General features: G+C 43.3%; 1 protein-coding gene across 3 annotated transcripts in view; it reads right to left on the bottom strand.

Annotated features, from left to right (window-relative positions):
* The window catches only part of LOC147016229 (dedicator of cytokinesis protein 1-like), a 235,709-nt gene that overhangs the window by 12,763 nt on the left and 210,811 nt on the right, over positions 1–12,135 (bottom strand). For all 3 annotated transcript variants that reach the window (XM_085849067.1, XM_085849068.1, XM_085849069.1), the window contains 4 exons: positions 11,351–11,492; positions 1,874–1,955; positions 1,662–1,746; positions 1,137–1,223 (listed from right to left, as the gene is read on the bottom strand). In XM_085849067.1, the coding sequence (XP_085705193.1) occupies positions 1,137–1,223; positions 1,662–1,746; positions 1,874–1,955; positions 11,351–11,492 (396 nt within the window). The remainder of the gene's footprint in view (positions 1–1,136; positions 1,224–1,661; positions 1,747–1,873; positions 1,956–11,350; positions 11,493–12,135) is intronic.

The raw sequence follows: 12,135 nt of genomic DNA, 5'->3' as shown, positions 1-12,135 counted from the left end.
AATCAGGGGTTTTGTTGATTCTTTATTTTTATTTTTAAAATCACAAATTGAGGATGTGTGGAAGTCAGAGCACTGTCTTGCACAAAAACACAATCATTTCAGAATGGGGTTGCTGGTAACACAAGGTGTGATGTCGGACTCATGACCAGTCCATTATGACGTCCAATAATGTGACAATGCAATTGTCTGAAAAGGTCAATAATGTGTGTAAACACGATTAGAGTGAATTACTTCTGCATCAACATCCTCATCTCCTGAATAAGTTGCCGAAGAGAATCCAAAGGGATTTGCTGCAATTCCGAGTGCAAAAGAGCCTTCAGTTGTACCAGAGTTTGTACAGAAGGTTCTATCTTCTTAAATCTACACCCAATAATGTCCCGAACTTGCTCTATTAATTGGATTTAAACCAGGGCGTCTCAATGTCCAGGGCAACATTGTGATGACTTTCGCAAGAACTTGGTAAATGCATGAGATTGCTGCGGTCTCCATTGTCATCGAAAAATACACAACATCTTGTGGGAAGTGGGTAGATGTCAAAATGTGGAACAAGAAGACAATCCAAAATGTCCCCACCTCACTTTTCTTCTGTTAGATTACCCCACAGAATGACAAGGTCAAGTTTACAATTGTAACAGACAGCCCAATATCAGAATACATCCACCATCAAACAGAATGAACTCCGCTTTTTGGTGTGTAGGGGGCTGTGTTAGGATTCTGCTGACACCAATCTGCTGATAGATCCGATGGAAGCCAAGTTGATGTCCAATTTCACCGTAGGACATCCCAGCATTGTTCACCCCGATAATGTGCTACATTTGGGCTTCACAAAGTCTTCTACAGGCCATCATAACATGGTCCGCCAATGTGAATACACAACGATATCGTTACCTTCTCCAAAACCTTGATCAGGTGAAAGTATTTTTTCAAACTCATACCCTAACTGTGCTATTCATGCTGGGCGTGCAAAATTGCCTTGGTCTCGTTACGAATGGAAAAACATCCGATGCATGGAGGATTGTTTCATTTCTATTTGAAAGAAAATTTAAATTTGATTCAATTTATTGTTTCCGCAATCAGTACAATTTTGTCGATGTGTTTTACTCTTTTCCATGTGTATATTTGCGACGTGTACTCACTGTGGATGTGGAGATAACTTCAAACCAGCGCAGGATGCCTGGAAGTTCATACTCGATCGTATAAGTTGTTCGCTCAATCCACATGTTCTGTGGGGTAAGCGTGATGTGCATGGGGGGAAAGGGAGGGGAAGAAGTTACGGTTAGAAATTATTGACAAAGAAAATGAACCAATGACAAGTGGATGTCAGCGCTGCTGAGCAGTACATTTAATCAATGCCAGAGTGAGAAATTAAAATATGTGATCAGACTTGAAAATGATGAAAAAAATCATCATCGACAGTATAGAAAGAATGACAAACCTTGGTGGTTCTTTCTATTCTGTCGCTGATAATTTGCCAAATAATGACATGCAACATATTTTCATTCCAAACAGCATCAATCCAATCACAAATTAATCCATCCATTGGGACCATACTCGATGCAGAGCATCGGTGCTGCCGTCGGTGCTGCACTTTTGTATGTTTTGTACATTTTCCTTCCAATTTACAGGTTTTGGGATGAAGCAGTGAGAAAACATGTACTTACAGCAAACTCGTTCTCAGGATCCTTTTCTCCTTTCCGTATCGGGCGTGAGTACGTGAAGCACTTTACTCTGTTCCTTTTGTAGAAACTGCAGAAAAAAATACCAAAAAAGACAAAATTGTGGCGAGTTGTAAAATCTGCATGGCTTCAGCAATCACTCGACGAGTGCAACACCATGCAGGTAAACACTTTTTACCTACTTAACGCCCACACACCTGAGGATCTGGTCATTGACGTTCTTGTTTTGGAAGCAGGTACGTTGCTCGAATATAGGCTGCACAGCAAAACACTGCAACTCTGAGGTCTCCAGGTCAAGTGTCACAAGACATCGAGATTGTACGAGCAGGAAAGCCACAAGCGTGGGTTTCATTCTACCCCAGTGGCAGCAAACAGGTCAGAACTGAAGTGTGTAGTTGATTGCCCAAATACTGAAATTGTCCTGGTTGCTCTGATCAGCAGGTGTTTCATGGAATATTTGCCCATTTAGGTGCCATACATATATTACATATGCACAAGGTAAAGCGAAGAGGAGTTAAATTGAGAAATAAAACTGTCGAAGATGGCTATGCTGCAGAATAAGGTTTCTCAAATGGATCAACTGGCAAGGACTGCAACGTGGCATCTCACAATAGGACTGCGATGCCATATCGACATCACCTGATATAGATTCCACGTGAGGGGAATACTTCACAAAATCCTACTTTCTCTCATGCACAGGCTTAAGCCCATCCACTCTGTAGCGATAATATTCACTCTCTAGGGGGAAGGGGAAGGGGGGGGGGGATACTGTGGGAAGGCAGTTGCAGTCAATCAGCTTGCTTTCTTAACATGGAAAGCAAATCCATCTGAGAGAAACTTTAATTTACTCGATCGTCTATTCTTCAAGATTGCTCCCTTCATTTTATCAGCCCTCTGACCCTCCTCAGCAAGTCAAGGATGCATACGTTCTTCCAATAACCCCCGAATGGTTAAAACTTCCAAAATCCAATCTGACTTCACACCTCAACTCTATTATTCCTCGCTTCTCTTGTCTATGGAACCACCTTCCACATGCTGTTTTGTCTCGCTCTTCCCTCCAGGGCTTTGGGCAGGCAGTGCACTGCAATGTTATGTCACCTGCTGCCCCCTTCCCCCCGATCATGAAACACGATCCTTATTACCTCAAATAATCCTTCCTCACCCATCTGTTTCCTTTCCTTTTATATTTGTTCATCACCTTGCCGGTTGTGCCCAATTGTTTCCTCGCTACCTCACTGTCAATTTAACCTGGCTCTTCCATGAGCCTCGCTGTTGGAGAAAAAAAAAATCATGGGAATTCATCATTTCTGCTGATGTCAAGTCTTTCTTATTTTCAAACAGCCTGATCCCCAACCATCAGTTTGGGTTCCGTCCCAGTCACTCAACTCTGGAAATCTTGCTCCTCCTCTCTCAGCAGTGGTTGGAGGCCCTAAATCTGACACAAGAGGATAGGACCGTCGCCTTGGACATATCTCAGGCATTCGACAGAGTATGGCATCCTGCTCTGCTTAGCAAGCTCTCTGCCTGTGATGAGCATAATTACATTCATACCAACACTCTCACAGTCATCACATTACTATCAAGGGAACCCTCTCCTCTCTGCCAGGGGAGGCTCGGGGGCCCCAAGACTGTATTGGACTCGGTCTCGTTTCTCATCTGCATTTACATCTTCTCCAATGTTCTGAAAAATCCTCTCTTCCTTTTTACGAATGACTCCAAAATGCTTCAGTCATACAGTACCACATCCCACTGACAGGGAAACATCAGCCATTCTGGAATTTATTAGATGCTGGTCTGTTAAAAGGAACATGCGCTTCAAACCTGGAATATGTCACAGTGCCACCCTGTCATTCCAGGAGGATCATCAAATTAATACATCAAACATTCCATTGGTTCAGCCTCTTGCATTTCCAGATGCATCAACCATGGCCTCTTTTGGGCTGACCATATATTAAAGCTAGCCTTCAAAGCCAGCTGGAAATTGGGTATCCTTCGTTGGATCCAACTCTTCCTTGAAAAATCAGACCTAATCCCAGTTTACATGGCCTTTGTTCACACCTCAATGGAGTACTGTTCTCTCCGATCGGCTGTGACCCCAGCATCACATCTGCATCTCCTGAATTATTTGTAATTTAGAGTTCTCAAGATTATTGGCATCTCCCATGATGAGGCCAAAGTACATGGCCTGCTGCTCTTTCAATGTAGACAGGTCCGAGGTCTTTTTTTTTTTTTTTTTTTTTTTTTTTTTTGTATACCTTGGTCGAGGCTCGTATGAGAGCTAACACACAACTCACAGCAAGGAGGCATGAGACAAGAGGGGTGGGAGTGGAAGGGACAAAACAGTGGGGAACAGACACATTAGGTGAACTGTGGAAGGGAGAGGGATGGGGATGGGACGGGGAACATGGCGAAGAGAAGATGGACATTTCAGGGACTTTCAGGAAGGAAAGTAGGAGAAATGAAGAAAGTGGGCTTGGGTGGATTATCGGGGGTAGAAAAGATCGAGGATTTGGATGGGGGAAGATAAGAGGTGGTGGTGAACAGCTGTTTTGAAAGCCTGGAGGGAAGAATGGGAAAGAATAGAGTGAGGAAGTTTATTCCAAAGGCGGGAAAAAAGAGGAATGAAAGAGTGAAGATGAGCAGTGATTCGTGATTTTGGTAGTTTTACCAGAAGGGGGTTGTTGGCGGACCTTGAGCGCCCTGTGGAAATGTGGTGGGGACAAATCGCAGAGAGAGCAGGGGGGGGGCAAGGCTGGAGAGGAGTCGGTAGAAGACAGAAAGACCACCGACCAACCTGCGGTGATTGAGTGAGAGGCCCAAAAATTCAGCTTCATTGCGGGAGATGCCGATGATCTTAAATGCCCTGGTTTCGACAGCGTGAAGCCGAGAAAGGTGGGAGGCAGGAGCACCAGCCCAGAGGGGAGAGCAGTACTCCATCAGGCTACGGACAAAAGCTTTGTAAGTGGTCAGGAGCTCAAGAGGGCCGAGGAAGGACTTAGCATGACGGAGGATTCCCAGTCGGCGACTGGCTTTTGAGGCGAGGTTGGAAATGTGACTTTCCCAGGAAAGGTCATGGCAGATAGTGAGACCTAGAAGCTTGAAAGAAAAGACTTCTTCCAGAGGATTGTTGAGAAAGTGGATGGGGGGGTTGTAAACGGTCCTTTCGAAGAGACATAGTGAGAGTGTGAGATTTGTCTGGATTGAAAGACATGTTCCACGTGTTGGACCAGTTTGTGATTTTATCCAGATCTGCAGTGAGTGAAGAAGCTGCTGCTTGCCGGTCTGAGGGATGACAGATGGTACGGCAGAGGGTGGAGTCGTCGGCAAAGAGAAATAGAGGATTTTCCAGAGAGTCCGAGAGATCATTGATGAAAACCAGAAAAAGAACAGGGCCCAGAACGCTACCTTGAGGAACTCCAGCCTGCACAGGAAGAGGGGATGAAAGAACTCCATTTAGGGCCACACGTTGACTGCGACAGGAGAGGAAGTCTGCGAGCCATGAGTGGAGATGGCCTTGAATACCATGGGAAGAGAGTTTGGTGAGTAGGGCAGGGTGCCAGACTGTGTCAAAAGCACGTGAAATGTCCAGGGATACGGCTCGGATTTCCTGTCTGGCATTGAGGACCTCCATCCATTGATGGGAGAGCAGAAGCAGCATATCCAGGGTAGAGTGACCTCGTCTGAAACCAAATTGATGATTGGAAATCAAGCCATTGGAGAAGAGGAAGGATTTCATATCTGAGGCGATGATGGATTCCATCACCTTGCTGATGATTGGGAGAAGGTTGATTGTTCTATAGTTATAGGGATCTGTTTTTGCACCTTTTTTATGCAGGGCAGTGATGTTAGCAGATTTCCAAGCAGATGGCAGATGACCTTGGGCAAATGAGAGGGTGAATAGAACAGAGAGAGGGTGAGCAAGAGCAGAAGAGCAGGCTTTGAGGACACGTGGGCTGATGCCGTCTGGACCGGTTGCAGAATCTGACTCGAGGTTTGAAAGCAAGCTCTCCTTGTCAGGAGAAAAGGATACAGAGTCCAGGGACAGTTGGGTGCGACTGGGTAAAGTGGGTAGAGATAGTGATGGGTTTAGGACACAAGATTTAGCTGCAAACACCGAGTTTAGACATTGAGCTTTATCACGTGTGGAATCAGCAGTGCGGCCATTTGAAGTAAGGGAGGGGATGGAGGGGGAACATACACCAGAAACAGATTTGATTAAACGCCACCAGGATTTTGAGGAGGGAGAGAGGTATGAGAGTTCAGACTTGAGATGAGAAAGATGTTGTTTTCTGGCTCTCCTGAGGGTAGATACACACTTGTTCCGAGCTTTGTGGAAAGAACTGAGATTGCCCTCAGTTGGGTTTGCTTTCCATGAGGCAAAGGCAAGTTGTTTCAGGACAACTGCCTCGCCACAAGCTTCAGTAAACCAAGGGCGGGAGGAAGGGTAAGACAACTGAACAGGAGAGGGGATAAATCTGTGCATGAGGGAGAGCAAGTTTCTTTGAAAGAATTCCCAGGATGAGTTGATGTTTGAGAAAGTAGTGATAGGAGACCAGTCTGTAAGTTTGATGGCTGCTCGGAGACCCTGCCAGTCGGCTTGAGTGAAATGCCAGACTCGACGGTGGTGAGGTGGTTCTCTGATAACAGCCAGAGAGATGTCCACTTTAACAAGGACGTGGTCAGAAGAACCAATTGGAGCGAAGGAAGAGCAGCAGATATTGTCAGGGAAATTTGTCAAAATCAGATCCAGAAGAGATGGAGTACCATTGGTTGAGATCCGAGTCGGGAAGTTGACCGATTGAGTCAGTCCCAATGAGTCGCAGAAAGCTTTTGCTGAGGTGCCATGGCAGGTGAGAGAGGTACCCACACCTAGCCAACTGGCATGATGACAATTGAAGTCACCACATAAGAGGAAGAGAGAGTTTGGATGAGAAGATAGAAGATGGTCCATGTTTTCGGATAGTGAGATGTAGATGGAGTCATCACTGTTCGGTGGACGGTACAGTACACATATAAACATGAGGTGGGAGTGGAGGGGAAGCCGAAGCCAGAGGTATTCCTGGGGGTGTGGGGGAGTGAGAGCAGTGCATGGAGAGTGAGGAATAGAGTCTTTGATGAAGAGAGCAACTTCTCCACCAGGACGAGGCTCAGGTCTGTCATACCGGAGGAGGGGGTAACCAGGGAGAGATACTTGGGAGTCAGACACGTCTTGGGAGAGGAAAGTTTCTGTTAGGCAGATAATGTCTGGTTTGTCAGTGGCAACCTGTATGGAAAGATCTGAAAGGTTTGAGCGAAGGCCCCGGATATTTGAGGTCCACACTTTTAATGAAGAGGAAGGGGAGGAGGCTTTGGGTGCAGGAGGTGGAGGGGGAGGGTAGGACAAGGGACGAGGGGGGCAGGTAAGGAGGGTTGCTGAAGGAGTGTGGGGTATTGCAGAACAGCGAGGGGAGGGGGCCGAATGAGGAGAAAAGGCTCTGTGGTGCTGGGGGAGAGGGGGGACAAGAGACAAGGAAGAAGACAGTTGAGGATTTGAGGATGTGGAGTGAAGAGATGGAGGTGAGAGGGCAGTGGAGGGAGGCAGGTTGGTGGATGAGAGGGGGGGGCAACTTTGAGAAGGAAGAGTGAGGGGATGAAAGGTGGGAGAAAGGTGAGGGGGGGATTTTTGAGAGAGGTGAGAGGGAGGCTTGGAGGAAGAAGAGTGGGATGGTTGCTTTGAGAGTGAGAGTGAGGGGTGAGGGGGGTGAGTTGGCACTGAATTTGGAAAAAAAGAATGGTTGATGGAAAGCGAGCATCCATGGCAAACTGTGGTTTTTAAAAGTTTTAGGTCAGAGATGCGATTTAACACAATTCTTGAAGGATGCAATGAAGGCGAATTCAGAGCATGGAGAGAAGAAGCGCTGTAATCGTTGGATTTTTTAGGCAAGGAATGAAGGAGAGCTCGAAATGAGAGCAGTCTGTTAAAATAGCAGAAGAGTAGTGCATTGTGAAACAGTAAAGAGTACCACATGTGTGAGAGAGGAAGATGAAGCATTATAAGATCGTTTTTGTTGTTAAAAATAATGTATGAGAGAGTTCAACAGATTAGGTCATGGAAGTGTAAAAAAAAAAAAAAAATAAAAAAAAAAAAAAAAAAAAAAAAATCGAGGAAGAAGACGAGGAGGAAGTTAAGAGGAAGAAGAAGAAGCAGAATCGGGAGAAGGGGAGAAGGTGAGCGTGTTGTTGTTGTTGGGTGTATATATATATATATATATATTTTTTTTTGTTGTTAATATTAATATATGAGAGAGTTCAACAGATTAGGTCATGGAAGTGTAAAAAAAAAAAAAAAAAAAATCGAGGAAGAAGACGAGGAGGAAGTTAAGAGGAAGAAGAAGAAGCAGAATCGGGAGAAGGTGAGCGTGTTGTTGTTGTTGTTTTTTTTTTTTTTTTTTTTGAGATAAGAAAGAGATTAGTTGGGAGAATGGGGGATGTTTGGAAAGTGGGGAGGATCAAAATTGAAGGTAATGGGGAGGATAGAAAATGAAGGTAATGGGGAGAAAAAACAAACAACAAAAAAAAAAACGATCGAACACCGAGTGGAACCGGTAGGCCTCAAGCCTACGCCTAGGCCTCAAGCACAGGTAAGAACGTCGACAAAAATACTCACAAAATAGCACGATTTTTGAAACAAAACCGAACTAGCAACACACAGTAACACGTAGGTGAGAAAATTAAACAGTTAAAACGGGACAAATAACAACCGGAAACTTAGCTTTGAGAAGTCAGCAGGGAGCCCCAAAGGAGACCTCTCGCTGCTCAAAACCGGAACCGGAAGTCTCTGAGTTATTCTGAGACTCAGGTCTCTGAGTTATTTTCTTTTTTTTTTACTGCCTCTCATTGGGTTGAGCTCAATCTCTATCTAACTCCCTCCTGGCCCATCCAGGATGCACATATTCTTCCAGTAACTGCCTCATGGTGAAACATAAATTCCACGTTCACCACACACCTCAACTCTCTTGTTCCTCTTCTTTCCAAGTTTCTGGAACTGCTTTCCGCAAACTATTCGTTTTCACTCTTCAGCCCAGGGCTTCAACAAGCAGCATCCCATGGTGGTCTCATGTTGGTAAGTTCATTCCCTTGCTTGTTATATCCAACAGAGGACACAGAAAGGCAATGTACTGTCTCACTGACAACACGTTGCTTTATCTTCAGTCTCATCACTCTTCCACGAGCCTTGCTTTTGAATGAAAAAGTGATGGAAATAAATCAGAAAAGGTATATTTTAAACAAATGAATTTGGTCAACAGCAAGTTGTGATAGTCAGAGGAATGATAGGCTGAGGGAGGTGTGGGTTAGAAGAGAGTGAGCATGAATGGGGAGATGACAGACCATTATTACTTCAGTGTTAAGGTACGATCAACATATGAACACGACAAGGTGCAAGGAATGGAACATGTGCGATGATCATTACAGACATAGTGTGTGAGAGTAAAGAGAACAAGTAATACAAGAAAACATGTCGTGCAGAGCATGATATTTGAGAAATCCAAAAAACAAATTTGACCTCAAAAATAATTGGTGGTTGAATTCAATGACCAAATATGCAAATCCTCTTCAAATTTCAAGTGAATCCGATGAAAATTAACAATTTTAGAAATTCGGCTAATGTCAACTTTTTGGAGGTATTGACCTCAAAAAATCCTTGTTCATTGAATTCAGTGACCTGATATACAAATTCGGTACAAATTTCAAGTCAATGGGATAAAAAATGTCAATTTTAGAAATCTCACCTAAGCTGTTGACCTTTCCTTTCGCATGTTGACCTTTTGGTCAATGTTGATCTATTGGCCTATGTTGACCTCAAAAATAACAGGGGGTTGAATTCAGTGACCTGATATGTAAATCCTCTTCAAATATCAAGTCAATGGGATGAAAATTGAGGATATAAAAAAAAATCTCACCTAAGTTGTTGACCTGTGGCCTATGTTGACCTTTTAGCCTATGTTGAGCTCAGAAATAATAGGGGCTTGAATTTAGTGACCTGGTATGTAAATCCTCTTCAAATATCAAGTAAATTGGATGAAAATTGACAATTTTAGAAATTTGGCTCATGTCAACTTTTTGGCCGATGTTGACCTTTTGCCTATTTGACCTCAAAAATTCCTTGTTCATTGAATTCAGTGACCTGATATACAAATCCGCTTCAAATTTCAAGTCAATAGGATGAAAATTGAGGATTTTAGAAATACCACCTAAGTCGTTGACCTTTAGCCTACGTTAACCTTTTGGTCAATGTTGACATCAAAAATAATTGGCTGGTTGAAATCAGTGATGTGAAATATAAATTGTCTTCAGCTTTCAAGTCAATTGGATGAAAATTGAGGATTTCAGAAATACCACCTAAGTCGTTGACCTTTTGCCTATGTTAACCTTTTGGTCAAAGTTGACCTCAAAAATAATTGGTGGTTGAACTCAACGAACAAATACGCAAATCCTCTTCAAATTTCAAATCATTCGGATGAAAATTGACAAGTTTACAAACTAGGCCTTTGTTGACCATCGAGGATTTCAGATATTTAATAAAGTTGTTGACCTTTTGACCTCAAAAACAACAGGCTTCTTGCTTATGACCAACTCTACGAGGTGGTGAAGTTTCGTGAAGATCGGTTGAAAATTGTGACCTGTTGGCGATTGACAAACAAACAGACAAAGAGACAAAATAACACACAAGACCAACCAATGTACTGAAAACGTGTTCGATTTTCGCAGATAATAAAACAAAACAAAACTCATGACATATCTTTACCGACACCACCAAAGGTGGACGGAGGTCATATTTTCATCCCTGTCCATCTATTTGTTTGTCTGTGAACAGCATATCTCAGAAGGTTGTGGATGGAGTCCGACAAAACTTGGTGCACAAATTGGGTGTGTGACAAGGACGAATCGATTCAATTTTGGTGAAGTTCCTGATCTGGATCAGGATACCAGAATTTTTGAATTTTTTTCAGTGGTTGTTCATGATTGAGAGGTCGGGGCAAAAGCAATATATTGTCCGATATCTAATGTTCTCAATGAACAGGGACGAAGACTCTGACGTGCGAACAATAGGTTTAATCTGGACACGGGCACAGCACAGCACCGCGTTGGAACATGGGCGGGCTACGTGACTTCCCTTCACCACGCCCCGGTGCACCCATGTATGCATTAGTATAAACTACTGATACATCACAACATCTCAAAATTTTTTTGGACGGATAATGACAGAACTCCGTGGATGATTTGGGGAGGTGACCATAACAAGTGGATTAGATTTTGGTTGAGGTTCGGATGCATATCCGGCGTATCAGTGGGATAGAACACGTAAACTGTTCAGCCTTGCGGAGATATGCGCTCTACCGAGTGAAGAATCACTTAAAACATTCTCGGATCCGGATCTTCACCAAAATCGAATCATTTTGTCCTCATCACACACCCAACCTGTCCACCAAATTTTGGCTGAATCCAGCCACAACTTTTTGAGATATCCTGTTCACAGACAAACACACAGACAGACAGATGCAAAAACAACCTCCTCCCACCTTGGGTGGTAGAGGTAATGAGTATTGAGGCTCGGAAATGACTTACAATTTGTTCCCAAGTACATCATGGAGGGGATCACCGAGTTGTATTTTGAAGCAATCACAATAGGATACTCTGACCAGGAGACTGCTTTAGATCATTTTCAGCTGGTGATGTGCTTTTCATCTTCTCCGAATATGGAAACTGTGCAAGCAGTTTGCTTTCAAAGTCTTCTCTGCGCTCGTACTCCTTGCCACGATATATAAACATTTTGTTCTGCAATGCAGGTAGATGAACACAATCCTCATTGTGATGAAACAAATTCTTAAAACAAGGTCTTCCACAACTGGCACTCTTATTAAAAGTCAATAAATGAAATTTCTCAACATGACAGAAATTGGAGCTCCCCATGTAACCTATTTTATCTACTAAAGGCAACATTGGCTGAATAAACAACACGTTCACTTAATGAAATGAAATGACATTGACAGCATGAAATTACTCCAAATTGACACTCAAGCTCATTTCGTTATTGAAATTTTCTTTGGATTTTCTTTATTTCTTTTTTTTCTTTTCTTTAAAACTCATATCTGACCAATTTCTGAAGAGCAATATTCTGAGAAAATGCAACGTTTACAGGGAAGTTTTAAAAAAGGTTATTCTTAAAATATTCATTTACTGATTGAAGGCCCATGGAAGAGCTTGTATGTACATCACGAGCATAACAAAGACATTTATACACATTAGTTAAGCATTCATGTTGTTCCATTGTACATCAACAGTAAAATGCTTCAGTTTGTGAAGAACAAACAAGCGGGGACGCGTGTGTGTGCGTGTGTGTGAGACACGTGTCACTCTTCATGGTAACCCAATGAGGCTTCATTATATGGGAATATTTTGCTTATCTGTCATTTGATTT

The sequence above is a fragment of the Eptatretus burgeri genome, chromosome 12 (assembly GCF_056783735.1).
Source record: "Eptatretus burgeri isolate ZD-2024b chromosome 12, Ebu_testis_v1, whole genome shotgun sequence".
NCBI classification, from domain to species: Eukaryota; Metazoa; Chordata; class Myxini; order Myxiniformes; family Myxinidae; genus Eptatretus; species Eptatretus burgeri.
This window is presented reverse-complemented; position numbering and strand designations above follow the sequence as displayed.